The 18,937-nt window shown below is 57.7% G+C and overlaps 3 protein-coding genes across 3 annotated transcripts; 2 read left to right on the top strand and 1 right to left on the bottom strand.

Annotated features, from left to right (window-relative positions):
- The first annotated feature begins 2,747 nt into the window (after positions 1–2,747).
- On the top strand, positions 2,748–4,068 carry LOC131482256 (interferon lambda-4-like). The gene is made up of 5 exons (XM_058674866.1): positions 2,748–2,921; positions 3,298–3,369; positions 3,442–3,585; positions 3,753–3,827; positions 3,970–4,068. The coding sequence occupies exons 1-5, from the start codon at positions 2,748–2,750 to the stop codon at positions 4,066–4,068; spliced, it is 564 nt and encodes a 187-aa protein (XP_058530849.1).
- A 9,825-nt stretch (positions 4,069–13,893) lies between these two features.
- On the top strand, positions 13,894–14,557 carry SYCN (syncollin). The gene is made up of 2 exons (XM_004595180.3): positions 13,894–14,285; positions 14,551–14,557. The coding sequence occupies exons 1-2, from the start codon at positions 13,894–13,896 to the stop codon at positions 14,555–14,557; spliced, it is 399 nt and encodes a 132-aa protein (XP_004595237.2).
- A 989-nt stretch (positions 14,558–15,546) lies between these two features.
- On the bottom strand, positions 15,547–17,919 carry NCCRP1 (NCCRP1, F-box associated domain containing). The gene is made up of 6 exons (XM_004595179.3): positions 17,580–17,919; positions 17,167–17,229; positions 17,035–17,086; positions 16,434–16,529; positions 15,889–16,027; positions 15,547–15,759 (listed from the first exon to the last, which is right to left on the bottom strand). Exons 1-6 carry the CDS (start codon positions 17,866–17,868, stop codon positions 15,619–15,621), a joined length of 780 nt encoding a protein of 259 aa, XP_004595236.3. The 5' UTR covers positions 17,869–17,919; the 3' UTR covers positions 15,547–15,618.
- Positions 17,920–18,937: the final 1,018 nt, after the last annotated feature.

Genomic DNA, 18,937 nt, shown 5'->3' with positions numbered 1-18,937 from the left:
CTTCCTGGTCAGACCTCTGGGCTCACAGTTGGCTACAGACAACAGCAGCAAACAGCAGCTCAGAGCAGTGGAGGAGTGCGGAGAGGGATGAGGGGCCATCCAGGAAAGCTCCCCTCACCACTCCCCAAGGCATTTACGGCACCACCAGCCCCCTCTTGGCCAGACAAAACATTTTCCCCGTGTTGGGGCCTTGGCTCTCAGGGGGAGGGAGGGACAGTGGTCTTCCCCAAAAAGAGCAAAGATAGGTCATTCCAACAAAATCTGCCTTCCATCTTCTTTCACAGGTAATGGGTTTCACGTTGCATTCAGAAAGTTACCACGGAAGCCAAAGTCTTGGCAGCATCATCCTTCCTCTTCTGCTAGTTTGTCTCTCATTTTACCCTTACCTTGTAGCATGTCTCAGGGAAACTGTCACCAGGCCTTTGAGGTTATGCAGTAAAGCAGCAGATGGAAGATCTCTCTTTGTCCCTCCCTCTTTCTCTGTCACACTGCCTTTCAAATAAACACATATGAAAGAAAAGAAGGAAGGATGGGAAGGAGGGAGGGTGGAGAGAGAAAGAAAGCGAACAGTGGGTGTCTGACCTAGTGGTGAGGTGGCCAGTTGGGGTGTCCACACCCCACACTGGAAAGCTCGGGTTTGATCCAACTCCAGCTTCCGGCTCATACACACCCTGGGAGGCAGCTGATGGTGTCCACAGCCTCGAATCTGGACCATTTTTGAGTTCTATCCACACGTGTGCTCTCCAGAGAGTTTTTCCAGAAAACAAATTGACAGGCAGGGAGACAGGCCGAGAGGAACAGCCATCTTCAATCCAGTGGTTCACTCTCCAAACGCCGGCACCAGCAATGCCAGGCCATTCACTCTGCTGCCTGCATCCAGGGCTCCCCTGTACTTGGGCCATCACCGGCTCCCCTGCAGGGCACTGTCTGATACAGGACACAGGAGGGATATGGGCTGCTAAGCGGGAGTTCCAAACCCCGCACAAGAGGCAGCTTTCCATGTTACTTCCTAAACTCCCACAATCCTGCTCACAGAAGGTGCAGAGGAATCCATTAGGACAGTCGTGAAGCAACTTTCGACTTCTTTGTTGGACTCAGGTCAACAATCCAAAGCGTCCTGCTCAGAGCTGAACCATGATTGTCAAGAAGTTGTATCTGGAACTTTCTTTGAGCCAGACAAATCCCAGCATCCCATTCCCTCCATTACCAACTTCTAGCCCTTCAGTTTCTGGACACATGTGCTTTTTGTTACTTTGTTTGTTTGCAGTCCCATAGTGTATATCTATTAGGACACTTCTGGCAGCAAATGACTCAAGACCGATTTCACGATGGCAAGAACAGTTGGAGTCTAGAACACTGAAAAGGGCAGGGTTAGAGATAAGGCTACAGCTTGATCCAGTGGCTAAGGGCATCACAACCTTCCAGGATGTGTGTTTTTAAAAAAGAAATCTTTGGGGCCCGGCGGCGTGGTCTAGCGGCTAAAGTCCTCACCTTGAAAGCCCCGGGATCCCATATGGGCGCCGGTTCTAGTCCCGGCAGCTCCACTTCCCATCCAGCTCCCTGCTTGTGGCCTGGGAAAGCAGTTGAGGACGGCCCAATGCTTTGGAGACCCGGAAGAGGTTCCAGGTTCCCAGCATCGGATCGGCGCGCACCGGCCCGTTGTGGTCACTTGGGGAGTGAATCATCGGATGGAAGATCTTCCTCTCTGTCTCTCCTCCTCTGTGTATATCTGGCTGTAATAAAATGAATAAATCTTAAAAAAAAAAAAAAAAAAAAAAAGAAATCTTTGGGGGCTGGCACTGTGGTGTATTACATTAAGCTTCTGCAGCTGCAAGGCTGACATCCATATGGGCACCAGCTCATATTCCGGGTGCTCCACTTCCCATCCAGCTCCCTGCTTGTGGCCTGGGAAAGCAGCAGAACATGACGGCCCAAAGTCTTGGGACCCTGCACCCATGTGGGAGACCCGGAAGAGCTCCTGGCTCCTGGATTTGGATTGGCTCAGCAATGGCCATTGCGGTCACTTGGGGAGTGAACCATCGGACAGAAGATCTTCCTCTCTGTCCCTCCTCCTCTCTGTATGTCTGTCTTTCAATTAAAAATAAATAAATAAATCTTAAAAAAAATTAAGGCAGAAGTGCATCATAGGAACACTGAAGCAGGGCCACATGGAAGGGAACAGGCTGCAGGGAGCAGCTGGGGAGCCTCTGCCTGGCAGAGCAGGGAGTGAGGGCTCGGCCAGGCTGCAGCTGCGCAGGAAGAGCAAAAGGTGCATTTTTGGTTCATCACCGGAATGCAGATACATACAGAAGAGTGGACTTAGACATTACTCATCCCAAGTTACTCAACAGGCGCTTGGAATGAGCCATTGATGAACACGGTGGCGAAAGAGGAAAGTTCTGAAGCTGCTCTGCCAGGAGCTGGCCAGCAGCCCGCGCTGACGTTCCGAAATGGTGTCTTGGTTTAGCAACGTAACGAAAGCGCGGTAAATCTCCCAGGACCTTAAAAGCAACCATGGACAGACTACAGCCACAGTTCGACGTGGTCCCTGCTCTACCCAGAGGCCAGAGGACACTGACAGACAGAACCTGCTGCAGAACGCGACACCCAGTGAGCACTCTCAGCAGGTGCGGGGGCAAGGCCGAACACCAGCCCAGGGGGTCCCAGGACACCACCGGAGGGCGGGATTCCCCGGGGTGCCTCCAGCCCCAGGCCCACGTGCCCCCTGGCCTCCCGCAGGAGCCGAGATGGGTGCGGGCGGTGCGGCGGCGGCGGTGGCCGCGGGGCTGTGCTTCCTGTGGGTGCTGCTGGTCGTGACGGCAAAGCCGGTGGAGATGGCACCCCGACGATGCCTGCTCTCGCACTACCGCTCCCTGGATCCCAAGGTGCTGAAGGCCACCCAGGAGCTGAGAAACAGCTACGTGAGTCACAAACAGCCCCACCCAGGGCCCAGGGTTCCGGGGTCGCCAGCTCCTCTCCCAGGACACTGAGCTCGGCCTGAGAGATACCCCGCTCTTCCCACCAAAACAGGGTCACAGCTCAGAACACGCACAACAGGGCGCTCGGCCAGCGCGGGGTACCTGGGGCTGGGGGACCCAGTGCAGGATCGGAAAGAGGGTCCCAGAGGCCTTTGGCCCCGATCGACTTTGGAAGGGCGCGTGGGTTGGTGCGGACACGATGGAGAACAAGCGGCCTTCAGGGTTGGGCTGTAGGAACCCCAGACGGCACGGGTCCCGAGCACGAGCTTGGGGTCCCGGGCTGATGACCCAGGACGGTAAGCCGGCATTCCACCCGCAGGAGGAAGAGACGCTGGGCTGGAGACTCCGCACCTGCTCCCTCCGAGTGAGGCGGGATCCGCCGAGGCCGTCGGTGAGTGCGGGGCCTGCAGGGAGGGCGTGGGCACCTGGCGCGGCCCGAGCTAACCGCCGCCACTCCCCGCAGTCGTGCGCCCGACTCCGACACGTGGCCCGCGGCCTCGCTGACGCCCAGGCCGTGCTGAGTAGCCTGCACCGGCTCGAGCGCTTCCCTGGCGTCGGCCCGACACTGGAGCTGCTGGTGGCGGCGAGGAGAGACGTGGCGGCCTGCGTAAGTGACGCCTGCACCCAGAGCCCCTGGCTGCTTGGCGCCAGAAAGGGTCCCCCAGTGTGGCTCCGGGTCGGGTTCTGTGGGCGGCAGTGCCGGGCAGAGCGCGCGGGGAGCTTGCGGAAGGCTGGCCGAGCCTCAGAGCCTCACTCCCTCGCGTGCACCTCCAGGTCGAGCTGGTGCGACCACGCTCCTCTAGGAAGTCCTCCCGAGCGACGCGGAGGCGAGCCCAGACGCGCAGGGCGGTGAGTGCGGTAGTGCCTGCGGCGCCAGGTCAGCCCCGGGGAGCCGCACCTGGCCTCCAAGCAGTGTCGGAGCGGGGACGAGGACTGGGACCGCGCGCGCCCGAGCCCACCAGGCCTGACTGTGCCTGTGTCCCCTGTCCAGGACCCTCCTCGCTGCCACGAGGCCGCTGTCGTGTTCAACCTGCTGCGGCTGCTCACCTGGGACCTCAGGCTGGTGGCGCAGGACGGGCCGTGCGTGTGAGCGGCGCCCCGTCTTGGTGCCGTGGGCGGGCCGAGGCAGTGTGGCTCCTGGGGCTGCAGGAGGAGAAGGCGGGTCTCCGGAGGGCGCGGTCCATCCTCACCTGACTCTGCCTGTTAGGCACCAACAGTCCTTGTTCCCCATCCTGCTTTGCTCTGGGCGACTGAGGAACCCTCAGGGTGGATGGTTGAATGTGCTGCGGTGGGAGCCCCGGGGTGGGTTTCAGGTGCCTGAGAGATCAGAAGAGGAAATGTCCTGTCAGTCATCTGCTATTCTACCCCTGGATACTGTTACTTGAATGTGTGTGTGTCTGAGAGAGAGAGAGAAAGAGAACGAGATTGATGCTCTGAGTGGCATGGCCATGCTACCTCCTGGGTTATTTATTGTCGTTTAATAAAAAATACTTGTTGTGTATTTTCTGCTGTTTGTCATCATTACGAGGGGAGGCACTAGTGGACTGTGGGGGGTCGCATGTCATCAAGTCATCATGAGTCTCCTGCTGAGTCACCTGGCACCACCAGGAGTCTCAGGGCTTCTACCTGTTCGGGGGTGCACCTGCACAGCCCTGCCATGCCATGCAGTTCCATGCCCCAATTCCAGGGGCTGCTGTGAGCCCTAGCGCAAGCCTCTGTCCCCTTGTGGCCCACAAGAGGGCACTACAGTGATGGACTTCTGCCCCTCTGGCTAGGCCAGTCCCAGCCCTGGACACATGTTAGCACTTCCTGGGGGCCCCAGGATACCCATTCCTGGGTAAAGGAATATGGATTAACCTGCTAACCTTCTTCTTCCCTCTATGTGCTAGATCCTCATGCTGTGTACTACCCTGCAACCCCACAATGTGGGCTATCCTGCACCCCCTCTCATGGGCTAGCCTGCCCCCACGTGCTGTGGGATAATCTGCACCCTCCAACCGTGGCTGTCTCCTGCTCTCCTTGCAGTGGGGTGCTCTGGACTATGGCACCCTCCTGGGGTGCCCAGTCCCATCTGGGTGTCTAAGGGGAATGTTCAGGGATGCCCCTGGGCTCTGTGCCCTGCCCTCCTACCTGCTCTGGGCGCTGGCTGCTGATGAAGTGGCACAGGTTCCAAGCAGCCACAGGTGGGCAGGCAGGGAGAGGTAGGCCAGTCCTCACCTGGCCCCACAGCTTCTCCTCTTCATGCCCTTGAGGCCACAGCCTTCACTGTCCTCACTGACTCCCAGTGGCCACACCAGTTGTGTCCCTCTCCTGCCCCCTCCTCCTTCTCTGTGCCCCTGCCCCTCCCCCATGTGCTCTTCCTCCCTGGGAGCCCTCTGTCTTGCATGTCTCCTTCCTCAGCAGTGGGAGTATCCTGTGGCCTTGGAGACTGAGTTGGCCCTAACACAGAATGTTCTAGAAACCACAACTGCCAAAGAGGACTCGGCCCTGAGTGATGTCCTGGACCAGCCCCTCCACATGCTGCAGCACATCCACACCCAGATCCGGGCCTGTGTGAGAGTTTGGGAGAGTCGAGGGGAGCAGCCTGGCTGTGGACAGGGCTCTGCCCCCTCCTGCCCTTCCCTGCGCCCTAGGCCCTGTTTCATACATAGTCCTCTTCTTCTGCCCTCAGCTCCCTGACAGACCTCCTTAGCCCTTGGCTGGGCCCAGGCCCCGAGGCTGCCTCCCCCAGTGGCTGCACCAACTCCAGGAGGTCTCTAAGAAGGCAAGGTGGGGGAGGGGTGGAACCCAGATTTGGGATGAGGGGTGGGGGTTAGCGGAGATGGAGGGAGGGGCATATGTAGCTTTGGGGTGATGGTGGGTGTGTGAGATGGAGGGTGGGAGTGATGGTAGGTGGTGGAGATGGATGGTAGGGTGATGGCGCTGGTGGAGATGGCAGACAGCCACTGACCCCTGCCCTTTACCCCACAGGAAAACCCTGACTGCCTGGAGGCCTCTGTCACTTTCAACCTGTTCTGCCTCTTCTCTTGGGACCTCAAGTGCATGGCCCACACAGCCCCCTGCAACCCCTGCACCCCAACATGGAATCCACCACGGCATGCAAGATGGGCCTCCGTGGAGGGGACGTGAACTAAACTGTCACTGGCGATGCCAGCATCCCACATCTGGGTGTCTGTTCAAGTCCTGGAGGCTTTGCCTAGCCAACCCACCTGAGAAGGCAGCAGAGCATGGCCCGAGTGCTGGGAGCTCCTTCCCGACTTGGGCCCAACCCAGTCGCAGCCCCAGTACCCCCAACCACTCCCTGCCCAATAGCTCTCTGCCTTTGAAACAAACCAGCAAGGCGCATGGCTTCAAGCTGCAGCATCTTCAGGATCTGTTTTTGAATCGTGATCTGAGAAGCCCTCGGTAGGCACAGCCAAAGGCAGGCTAGGTCCCATCTGTCCAAGGGGAGGCTCCGCTTGTAGGCCGCCTCTGCTTGTGGGCTGTCCCTGGTTTCAAGGTGAGGGTGGGGAAGGGCGTCTGTCAGCTGTCATCAGGACCTGGGTGGGGTCCAAGCCACTGGCTCCCACAGATGGGCGCTGTAGCAGGTGCACCTCGGCCGGCCCTGCCACCAGACTTGCCCCCTCGCGGCTATGCCCGGCATTACCATTCCTGGTCTGGTTTCCAGTCTCCTAGTAGAGGACTTAAAGCAGGGAGAGCTAAGAGGACTCTCCCGCAGGGTCCAACAGCAACCACTGTGCTTAAATCAAAGAACCAGGTGGGAGTAGGGAGGGTACAGACCTGGCTCTCACCCCGCTGTGCTATTTTGAGCTGAATGATGGCTTATAAAAAGATTCATTTCCTGGGGCTGACACTGTGGCATAGCACTTTAAGCTTCTGCGTGCAGGGCTGACATCTCATATGGTTACCAGTTTGAGTCCTGGTTGTTCTGTTTCTGATCCAACTCCCTGCCAATGTCCTGGGAACGCAGTGGAAGATGGCCCAAGTCGTTGGGCCCTTGTACCCCATGTGGGAGATCTGCAAGAAGCTCCTGACTCCTGGCTTCAGATCAGCTCAGCTCCTGCCATTGCAGCCATTTGGGAAGTGAACCAGCAGATAGAAGGTCTTCCTCTCTCCCCTTGCTGTAACTCTGCCATCCAGGATATTGGGACTGTAGGTGGTGGCTTAACTTGTTGTCCCATGACACTGGCAATTTTGAAACACTGCAGAGAAGGGCAGTGAATGGCTCAGCAGGCGAACTGCTCTGTCTGCATCCTGCATGGGAGTTCCCGGATTTGATCCCAGCTCTGCCTCTAGCAGGGGACGCCTGTGGTGTGGCGGTGACAGCTATGCACTGAGATGCAGGGTAAGACCCTGTCTGGATGCCCTGGAGAGAGCCATGGGGGAACCTCACACTGGCAGGCACAGCTGGCTGCATGCCCGTTCTGGGCTCATCACTAGGGACATGGCCACGCCTGGGGGCAGCAGAAGGAGGGCAGACATTGGTCATTTTCCTTGAGATGCATTTCCCTCTTTGGGCAGGAAGTTTTGAGCAGTAGAGTTGTCTGACCCAGCCTTGGATTCTGATTCCAAGAACAAACATGTTAGATTTTTGTTTGTAGAAACTTTTTTTCTTTTTTAAAAAGTTATTATTTTTGACAATCTTTACATAGTTAATTGGGGTAAAAAGGTTCAAGGGCTACAGGTAAGTGGGTAAGACTGTTATTTCCACATTGTTTCCTTCATGTATGTGAGGTAAAGAGGGATTTTTAAGGGAGAAGCCCCACCCAGTCTCCCACCCACCCCAGGTCCCCGATGTGGGGCATGCTCCGAGGGTCTTGCTCAAGTGGCTTTGATAGTTCAAAACTCATGAATTGCTGCTAATCCTGCCGCTTCAAGCTCGATGAAGTCATTGAAAAATCCACTGATTCACATAGTCCATCTATGAGTCTCTGTTTGCCCAGTTTCTCAATCTTTCCTCCGCTCTGTGTATCTGAATTTGCAATAAAAAAATAAGTCTTTAGGGCCCGGTGGCGTGGCCTAGCGGCTAAAGTCCTCACCTTGAAAGCCCCGGGATCCCATATGGGCGCCGGTTCTAATCCCGGCAGCTCCACTTCCCATCCAGCTCCCTGCTTGTGGCCTGGGAAAGCAGTTGAGGACGGCCCAATGCATTGGGACCCTGCACCTGCGTGGGAGACCCAGAACAGGTTTCAGGTTCCGCGCACCGGCCCATTGTGGCTCACTTGGGGAGTGAATCAATGGATGGAAGATCTTCCTCTCTGTCTCTCCTCCTCTGTGTATATCTGGCTGTAATAAAATGAATAAATCTTTAAAAAAAAATAATAAGTCTTTAAAAAATAAAAATAAAATAAAGTCACATATGAAAAAAAGGTTCCCTAAAGCTAAATGTTGAGTATCAGCAGGCATTTGAAAAGACTAACCAAAGCACTGCAATTGGAACTTAGAGCTGAAGGGAAACCAGAGACAGCACCAGCAGCCAATATCAAACAAGTGTAAAAAACAAAAACAAAAAAGCGAGCCTTGGGTTCGGTGTGGTGGCCTAGTGGCTGAGGTCCTCTCCCTGAACGCGCAGGAATCCCATGAGGGCACCAGTTCTAATCCTGGCAGCTTCACTTCCCATCCAGCTCCCTGCTTGTGGCCTGGGAAAGCAGTCGAGGAGGGCCCAAAGCCTTGGGACCCTGCACCTTTGTGGGAGACCTGGAGGAAGTTCCTGGTTCCTTGCTTCGGATCAGCGGATCAGCGCAGCTCCAGCTGTTGTGGCCACTTGGGAAGTGAACCAGTGGAAGGAAGATCTTCCTCTCTGTCTCTCCTCCTCTCTGTATATCTGACTTTCCAATAAAAATAAATAAATCTTAAAAAGGGGGAGAGCCCTGCAGGAGAGTTCAGGTTCTGTGACCCTACCGCTGACCTGGTCGTGGCGTGGCTGAGCTTGTTTTCCCTATGAGGGAGGCCAAGTCGCTTGTCCAGGCGCACACAGCACACAGGCGCCAGAGGTAGGATCCGAACCTGGTTCCCTTGACTGCAGCAGTGGTGGGAGAGGGAGGGCTGATCTCTGGCAAGCTCTTCTGTCGCTGCCTCCCTGGGGTCTGGCTCCTGGGAGATGCTACCCACCTTGCCTCTCTGCCTCCCAAGCTGGCTTAGGGTGCCACTGGCCCACCCACAGGGCTCCTTGCACCACAGCTTGTGCCAGACGCTGGGGGAGCCCCAGGCCCAGCGACCAATGGGCTCCTTTGTTCACTGGTGTTTTTTTGTGTTTTTTTTTTTGATCCTTCTTCTGCCCTTGCCAACCCCAGGGGTCCCTGCCACTCCCCGCTCTCTGGCCCTGTCCATGGCAGGTTCCAAATCTGGGCTGAATTCTTGCTTCATTGTGCAAGAAAAGAGCGCCTTTCTCTTCAATGGCCTCCAGCAGCCAGGCCTGCCCTCCACACGGGTAGCAGAACCCAACCTCAAGACCACACTGCTCCTCTCCCAGCAGGGGGTTTACAAGCACCTGCAAGGTTGAGCAGCTCTGGTGTAGACCAAAAGGCTAGAGACAATGCGCTTCACCTGTCACAGGTGCGGCTGAGACAGTGGGGGCCAGCCACGCCCTGAAACCAGATGACCCTCAACCTTTCATGGGTTGGAAAAGACCCCATTTCTCTCCAGGTATGGCTTCACCAGGCACCACAACAGACTCCCAAATAGTTATTCTTTATTTTTTTTAAGATTTATTTATTTTTATTGGAAAGTCAGATATACAGAGAGGAGGAGAGACAGAGAGGAAGATCTTCTGTCCAATGATTCACTCCCCAAGCAGCCGCAATGGCTGGAGCTGCGCCGATCTGAAGTCAGGAGCCAGGAACTTTCTCCAGGTCTCCCATGAGTGCTCTGGCCACTCCTGCTGCCTCCCAGGGTACACATGAGTAGGAGCCAGAGCTGTTTACCCAACCCAGTGACTCAGATCTGGGATACTAGAGTCGTGAATGGCAGGCTAAAAGCTGCTATGAGAGATTCTCTGGGGAGTGGGGAGCGAGGAGCTGGTGCCATGGCATGATAGCTAAGCTCCCACCAGTGGCGTTGGCATCCCAAATGGTTGCTGGCTCGTGTCCCAACTGCTCCATTTCCAATCCAGCTCTCTGCTCCGTGGTCTGGAAAAGCAGTGGAGGATGTCCCTCGTGTTTGAGCTCCTGTATCCACATGGGAGACCTGGAAAAAGCTCCTAGTTCCTAGCTTTGGACCAGCTTAGCACTGGCTCTTGTGACCATTTGGGAAGTGATCCAGCAGATGGAAGATCTCTCTTTCTCTATTTCTCTATTTCCCTCTTTCTGTAACTCTAAATTTCAAGTAAGAATGAATAATTTAAAAAATAATAGCACATGTATTACTTGGGTCTGGTGCTGTGGCACGGTGAGTTAAGCCGCTGCCTGCAGCACCAGCATCCCATGTGGGTACCGGTTCTGACTCCCAGCTGCTCCACTTCGGATTCCAGCTCCTTGCTAATGTCCTGGGGAAACAACAGAAGATGGCCCAAGGTGTCTGGGTTCCTGGTACCATGTGGGAGACCTTGATGAAACTCCAGGACCCTAGCTCTTGGCTTCAGCCTGGCCCAACCCACCCATTTCAGGCATTTGTGTTTGAACTGATCGATGGAAGATCTCTCTCTCCGTCTTTCTCTCTGTAGCTCTGCTTTTCAAATAAATTTAGTAACTGCAAAAAGAATGCTCTTGCAAGCAGGAAAAGGACACATATGTATTCTGAAATGGAGGGACCAAGGTTGAAAATTCCTGACCCAAAGCCCTGGGTTCTTATCAAATCTTGAACTTGCATCAGAATCCCCAGGCAGGCTCCCTGAGACTCAGCCCCGCTGGAGAACGCGAGGGTGGGCCGAGGATTTGAGCTTGTGGGAAATTCCCAGAAGACCCTAGCCCTGGGAAGCGGACTTTGGATCGCATACCGGCCGCTGTTAGGGGGTGTGACTTCCCTCCATCACACAGGCACACAGGCACAATCCAGGGCCAGTTCACTGTGCAGCTGTCATGAGCCTCTCAGTGTGAATTTTAGACCTAGTGGGAATCTCTGCCTGAATTTCCAGACACACTGACACACACTGACACATCCAGTATGCCTCCTCCACCACCGACCTCTTACATTGTTTCCCTGCAGGTGGAAACAAGTTTCTCTCTTCTTTTGGGGGCCTTTCCCCATGTAGCCTTCTCCCTTGCCAGTGGGTGGCTGAGACAAGCTGAACCAGGTTGTGAGAGCCCAGAAGAGGATTTCCTGTTAGAGGCACCCCATGAAGCCCACACCAACGGGTCACCCCTTGGCATTCCCAGAGGCCTTTGCAAACAGTCCTTTCTGAACTCCATGTTCCCGTGACTGATTTGCTATCTGACTTGTTCAAGGGCTCCTAGGCCCTTCAGGGCAGAACATTCCTAAAAAAAAAAAAAGCCTGTGTAATAAGAAACTGTTGACTTACCTGCTGTTTGCCCTGTGTGCTAACGAGTAGCAAGGATGTCCTGGCGCTGTGAGGACGCCATGTGAGTGCACACCTGTGAGTGTGTAAGGCAAGAGGAGAGGACGCCTGGGGGCTTGTGGGGGACACTGGCTGCAGGGGGTGGGGTACGGCGTCTGTCTCTTCCACCAGTGAGGGATGACCACCAGGGAGGGACGTCCTTCGCCTGTCCACGTGTATGTCCCTGGACTGCAGATGTAGGGCCGGCACTGGGGTCTCCTTGGGCCCTGTGTGATGCCAGCTGCATCATGCCCCTGGTTCTGCCTCCCTTTTGGAGCCTCCCCACCCTCACTGCCACTGCAGGTTTGCCGCCTGGCTCCTTGCAGGGGTGGGGTGACCCGGCTGCAGTCAGCCACTTGCCCTCTGTAACAGGAGGGTGGGGCTGTGTGACCTTGGGGTTCAAGAGGCTGCTCTGGGAAGTCAGCGGCTGCAGATTAGATTTTGTGGGGTCACAGGGGGAAATGAAAAAAGGATTGAGGTTTGGGGATCCTTCCAGGAGGGGCGGGGCCAGCACCTGTTCACACGACACCTGCTGTGGACTTCCAATGGTCACATCCACACTACAAAAATGTATACAGTGTTAATGTGGTGCCAAGCTCTGTCCCCAGCAAGGCCGTGCATTGCTGCTAACACGGTGTCCTGGCTGCCACTGCTTTTCTGTTGTGTTCTTCCTTCCCGTTAGCCTGCCACGCTCAGGGAGGCCAGGTCACTTGCTGGAGATCGCTCAGAGCCACAACATAGACCCAACTGCAGGTGTTTCCAGCCTTCAGCTTGTAACCACTGCACCACCCTGCCCCATCGCGGGGTGCAGCGGGCAGCAGGCTCAGCTGGGTGGCTGTAGACAGAGCCATCTGTCATTGCTGTGTGGGTACTGAGGCCTCACTATGCACCTGCCTGCCCGTCAGGTGCTATAGCAAAGATGGCAAGCACTCATTGGGGCTTGGGTGTACACATGCATTCCTTATGCCAAAGTTCTTTCAGATTTTTAAAAAAGACGTATTTAGTTTTGTTGGAAACTCAGATATACAGAGAAGAGGAAAGACAACGATCTTCCATCCACTGGTTCACTCCTCAAGTGGCCAAAGCAGTCTGGCTGAGCAGATCTGAAGCCAGGAGCCAGGAGCTTCTTTTGGGTCTCCCACATGGGTGCAGGCTCCCAAGACTTTGGGCCATCCTCCACTGCTTTCCCAGGTCACAAGCAGGGGTACAGATGGGAAGTGGAGCAGCCGGGACACGAACTGATGCCCATATGAGGTCCCAGTGCATTCAAGGTGAGGACTTTACCCACCATGGGGCCCAGAATTCTTTTAGTCTTAAATATGTACTTTTATTTGGAAGACAGAGTTATGGGGGGAGAGAGAGAGAGAGAGAGAGAGAGAGAGAGAAAGATCTTTCATCCACTGGTTCACTCCCCAAATGGCCATAACAGCCAGGACTGAACCAAACTGAAGGTACCAGTTTCTTCTGGATTTCCCACCTGGGTGCAAGGATTCAAGCACTTGGCCATTCTCCGCTGCTTTCCTAGGTGCATTAGCAGGGAGCTGGGTGGGAAATGGAACAGCCAGCACATGAACCAGCACCCATAAGTGATGATGGCAAGCGGAGGCACTTAACTAGCCTGTTGTATCCAGTGGCTACTCCAAAAGATGTAATTTTAAAAATTTGTGTAATTATTTGAAAAACAGAAATCGAGACAGTCTTTAATTCATTGATTCACTTCCTATACGCCTGGGACAGGTCTAATTCAGGCCAAAGCTGGGATCAAGAACCCATCTGGGGGCCTGGCTGTGTGGCCCAGCGGCTAAAGTCCTCGCCTTGAACACGCCGGGATCCCATATGGGTGCCGGTTCTAATTCCGGCAGCTCCACTTCCCATCTGGCTCCCTACTTGTGTCCTGGGAAAGCAGTCAAGGACGGCCCAAGGCTTTGGGACCCTGCACCCGTGTGGGAGACCCAGAAGAGGTTCCAGGTTCTTGGCTCCGTTGCGCTCACTTGGGGAGTGAAACATCGGATGGAAGATCTTCCTCTCTGTCTCTCCTCCTCTCTGTATATCTGACTTTGTAATGAAAATAAATAAATCTTAAAAAAAAAAAAATCATCTGGGTCTCCCACGTGGGTGGTGGTGGCGGTGGGGAGGGAGTCCTGAGTTCTTGAGCCATCACCCACTCCGTCCCGGGATGCATATGAACACGAAGCAGGACCCCGAGCCAGGATTCCATAAGAGGCTACACCAAGGGACACCAGCTTTCCCAAAGGCCCGCTAAGTTCCACGTAAACACGCACGTGTTTCTGGGTCAGGAGCTCCAAGCTGGGTTAGCAAGGTTTCTTTATCTTAGCAAGGAGTCCTTATCTCGCAGCTTCTCCCTTCCCACGAGTCAGGTCCATAAAAGCGCGTGTGCGGCCGCGGCCCCAAAGCACCGCCACCATGTCCCCGCTGCTGCTGGCCCTGGCCCTGGCCCTGGCAACCGCCCCCGGCTCCCGAGGCGCCTGCCCCGCGTCCGCCGACCTCAAGCTAGAGGACGGGACGCGCACGTGCGCCAAACTCTACGACAAGAGCGACGCCTACTACGACAACTGCTGCGCGGGCGCTGAGCTGTCGCTGGAGCCGGACACCGACCTGCCCTACCTGCCCTCCAGCTGGGCCAACAAGGCATCCTCGCTGGTCGTGGGCCAGCGCTGCGAGCTCACCGTATGGTCGCAGAAAGGCAAGGAGGGCAAGACACGCAAGTTCTCTGCCGGCTCCTACCCGCGCCTGGAGGAGTACCGCCGCGGCCTCTTTGGCAACTGGAACAACGCCATCTCGGCGCTCTACTGCAAGTGCGTGTCCCCGGACCTTCTGCCCTCCTCCCCTCGGCTCCAGCCCCTTGGATCTCTCCCCTGCCTCCAGCACCCTCACAACACCTTCCCAAATCTCCCCGGGGGGGGGGGTCCCACCCATCTGCAAGTGCATTTCTGGGACAGAGCCGGGTCCAGCTCCAGCTCCAAACTGGAAACTGTAGAGTTCAAGATCTCCCACATGCTCCCTACCCACCTAGACCCTCAAGGTCAGCCCTTCCCCCACTCCCACATCCACCCTTCACAGCCCCTGAGATCCTTTTCCAAGCCAGCCCCAGGCAGCCCTACTCCCAGAAATTCCAAGAACAACCCTTTAGTCCAGCTCCCAACTCTCCCAGGCCAGGACTCCCACTTTGGCCCCAGCCTCCCCAGGCCACGGTTCACTCTGGCGCGCTGGGACCCTGAAGCCCCCTAGTAAACTCTGGAGGCTAACTGTAAGCTCTATTGCAGGTGTTCCTGATGGCGTGGTGCTCCCTGCATCCCCAGTCCCTCTGCTGAGCTCCTCACCCGTCTGCCTGAGGCATCAGCTGCAGCCCCCTCCCGTCCCCTCCCAGGGACCCAGAGCAGAGGACTTCCTGCGCCCCATCCCTGCCTGCCTTGAAATACAGACTGTGCAAAGCTGTCCCTGGCTGCCATCTGCTTGTTGTGGGGTCAAGTGCACTCAGGACCCAGCAGACTTGGGGACTGGGTGGGATGGGGAGCAGCCCAGTCAGACCTGGCTCAGCCTAATCCCGGGTCGATGCCAGGGATGGGCACACTCAGAGTGGGGTGCACACAGACAGGGCACTGTTGGCTGTGGGCTGGATATGGGAATATTTTCCTTGCTTTGAGGGAAACAACCTTTCCTTCCCCAAGCTGACCCAATCACCCAGGAGCCCCCTGACCCTCTCAGGATCTGTGCATGGGGCTGCAGGGGCCCCATTCATCAAGGTGTGGCCAGACCCCAAGCCTCCAGGTTTCTTTAGTTCTCCCTTATCCCTATCATGCCCCTGGAGGACACTTTCGGTCACATGTGCTTATTTCTGGTCAGCCTGCAGCCTGGTGGGATGGGAATGGAGTGAAGCAATTTCCGACGCCTCTGGGTTTATTCATTCTTTCGGCACAAGCTGATGGAGCACTTGCCATGAGCAGGTGCACAGCGCAGCACCTGTAACAGGTGGCCCCTGCCTCTTGGTGTTCAGAGAGTAACCACATTCAGGGAGGAGTGGGGACATCAGGGCCAGGCTTTGGGGGAGCAGCAGGAACAAGGACATGCTGAGAGCACAGGAAGAGGGGGGACAGGGAGGTATGGAGGGGCAGGGCAGCTGAGACGCGGTCACTCCCGGAGCTGCACAGACACGGAGGAATCGGTCACCCTGGTCCGCCACAGTCCCCTGGGCTCCGTACGGTTCTTGGCCTTGTGCAGAAAGTGGACAAAGCGCACACCAGGCCCGTACTGGCGGAACACATGGGACACCTGCGCCAGCAGCCAGGTCAGGAAGGAAGAAGTAGGGTCAGGGACCCGCAATAGCCTTACCCCGCGCCTTCCCCCATCTCCAAGGTCTCCCCATGTCTGGGGAGGGGACACTGAGGCAATAACCCTCACCTGGACCCAGCGGCCAGGTGGACCTCTCCCTCCGGTTTGGGGGGCCACGTGGTGCTGTGCAATGACCGAGCGGCGGTCAGCGGCCAGCAGCCACACATGCAGCTCATAGACGCATGCATCCAGCCGGCTGTCCTCATACCTGGGGGATGGGCCAGAAGCTTTTAACCACCCCTGCCACTACCATGGTGTCAACACCCCACCCATGTACCACACATACCCGCTGCACCCACTCTGCATCCCAAGGCAGTGACCTCAAGGGAGTGAGTCTACTGGGGGATCTGTCACCAGTGACAGCATGGGCTCTGCAGCCAGGGTGGGGTGGGGTGGGGGTGATCAGGGTGCCTTCCTGGTGGAGTCAGGTGTAATGGACGCCCCCAAAGACAGGGAGAAGTCATAGAAGGGATAGAGGAAGCTAGGAGGAAGGAGTGGCTTGGTCACAGCCCTGAGGTGTTTCCACACCCAAAGCCCAGGAGAGAAGAGGAGAGAGGCCACAGTCCCGGAGCACAGGGGCCCCAGATGGGGCCGCGCCACCCTGGCGCACGCACCAGTCCATGATGGTGATGTCTGGCTGCTCATCATCCAGGAGCTCCTCCCACAGGCCCTCGGCCAGGAGGTCTACGCACTGCTGCTTCACGGTCCAGCTGTGGGCAAGAGGCGGAGACCTGGTCACCACGCTCCCCTGGGGCCCCAGCTGGCTGGTTATCTCTGCTCCCACCAGCCTGGCCAGGGGCAAAGCCCTACCCTCTGAACCCCTCACTGCTTAGAGGAATGTTCACGGCTGGGATGTGCACACGGTTACATGGCAAAGGAGAAGCAGAGCCAGGGTCTCAGCCGGGGACATGGGGTGGGTTGGGGCGTGTGTGGCTTTGCATCGCCTGATGGCAACCTCTCACAGGAGCCTGGCTAGGTGTCCTGGAGGACACACAGTGGCCTGGGGTGACCCTTCCCCTCCCAGGGAAAAAGCCAAAGAATAATAACAGGGACGCTGGTGTCTGCTTGCGGTGTGTGGGGGGTGGCAGGCAGGAACTGGTGCTCTGGTCTCTACCAGTAGGCTCTCTGAAGACAGCCACCTATGGAGCTCCAGAGAGGTTCAAGTCAGTCTCTCTTAGCCCGAGTGAAGGGGACCATGGGGGCTCTGGGATTCACCTGAGTCCCTGCTGGAGCTGCTCCGTTCCAATGTGCCATCCGCGGAAATTGCCTGGTAGGCGGAGGCAGGCCGGGTTAGTTTAATGGGGGGACAGGGTGGGCCTGTCCTGTAGCCCAGCCCCCAGAACTCACCCAGCGCCTGCAGGGGTTGCTTGGTGGGACCAGTAGGAGGCGCTGGCTGGTAGATGTTGATGCCTGGAATGGTGCAGGGATGCGCTGGAGGGGCGGTGCAGCCTCAGGCCAGTGACCCCCAACTCCCTGCCCCTTCCTTCCACCCCACCCCCAATTCCAGGGCGGCACTGGAAGGGCAGGAACCTGCACCGGCTCAGGCTAGGCCAGACCAGCCAGGCAGGGAGAGTGAGTCAGATCCGGGGGTAACCCAATGATGGAGGGGTTGGAGGGAGAGGGGCGGAGGTGAGCCAAAGCCGGAGGGACGAAGAGCGAGAGGCACAGGCGGGTGAGACCGAGGGGCGCCGAGGCGGGAAGGGAGCCGGAGGGTGGGCGGGCGGAGGGCGAGGGCGCGGGTCCCCGGCTGCGGCGCGCACCCTCCGGGTTGGGCGAGCGCAGCAGGTTGCGGTAGAGCGGCCGCCGCACCAGCAGCAGCTTCCAGGTGAGGCGCGCAGGCAGCTGCAGCCCCCCGCCCAGCGGCCCCCATTCGTCCAGCAGCAGCTGCCGGGCGCCGGCCTCGGACGGCGACTCGGGCTCCGGGGCGGCGGGCGATGGTGGCGACGGCGGCGGCGGTGGCGAGGGCGGCGAGGGCGGCTCCTGGGGCTCCGCGGGTCCCGCGGGCTCCGTCTCGGTCCGCAGCACCTCGTCGTCCCGCACCTCCTCCATGCCAACGTCCCTCCGGCCTGGGCGACTGGCCCGGTTGCGCTGGGACTCCGGGTTAACTGGGGGCGGAGGGGGCGTGGCGGGGCGGAGGGTGGAGGATCTGCGCCCTCGGGGGCCTCCTCCCTCAGACTCGGGAGGCCGGCCCCCTGTGGATCACAAGCCCCGCCTCGTCCCTCAGACCCTGGGTCAGCCACACCTCCCTTAGATCTGAACTCACAGCCTTCCTCCCTCAGACTTGGAGATCAAGCCCCCTCCCACATTACAAACCCTGTGCCTCCTCCCTCACACCCAGGGGTCCAGGCCCTACTCCCCTACACCCAGGGGTTCAGGCCCTCCTCCCTCACACCCAGGGGTCCAGGCCCTCCTCCCTCACACCCAGGGGTCCATCCCAGCCCCTCCTCCCTCACACCCAGGGGTCCAGGCCCTCCTCCCTCACACCCAGGGGTCCATCCCAGCCCCTCCTCTCTCACACCCAGGGGTCCAGGACCTCTTCCCCCACACCCAGGGATCCAACCCCTCCTCTCTCACACCCAGGGGTCCAGGGCCTCTTCCCCCACACCCAGGGGTCCAACCCCTCCTCTCTCACACCCAAGGGTCCAGGCCCTCCTCTCTCTCACCCAGGGGTCCAGGCCCTCCTCTCTCTCACCCAGGGGTCCAGGCCCTCCTCTCTCTCACCCAGGGGTCTAGGCCCTCCTCTCTCTCACCCAGGGGTCCAGGCCCTCCTCCCTCACACCCAGGGGTCCAGGCCCTCCTCTCTCTCACCCAGGGGACCAGGCCCCCACACCTTGTCCCTCAGTTCTCCCCACTTCCTGCCCCAGTTTTCCGGGGCCAACTGAGGACCAGGCCGGAAGGTGGGAGAGGCTGAGACAATGGGGCTAATGGCAGGCCTGTATCTCTCTAATGAAGCTCACCCGCCTCATTAAGATCCATGGCAGATCGGGCGGGGGCGGTTAATAATAAAGGCTCCCCCTCTTCCCTCCCTCTCTGCCCCCCCATACTCCCGCAGGCTCCTGGGACCCTGGTGGGAGATCCAAGGAAGCAGTGATGAGGGGCCAGGGAGACCTAGGAGGCC

This window comes from Ochotona princeps, chromosome 16, assembly GCF_030435755.1.
Source record: "Ochotona princeps isolate mOchPri1 chromosome 16, mOchPri1.hap1, whole genome shotgun sequence".
In the NCBI taxonomy this organism is placed as follows: Eukaryota; Metazoa; Chordata; class Mammalia; order Lagomorpha; family Ochotonidae; genus Ochotona; species Ochotona princeps.
This window is presented reverse-complemented; position numbering and strand designations above follow the sequence as displayed.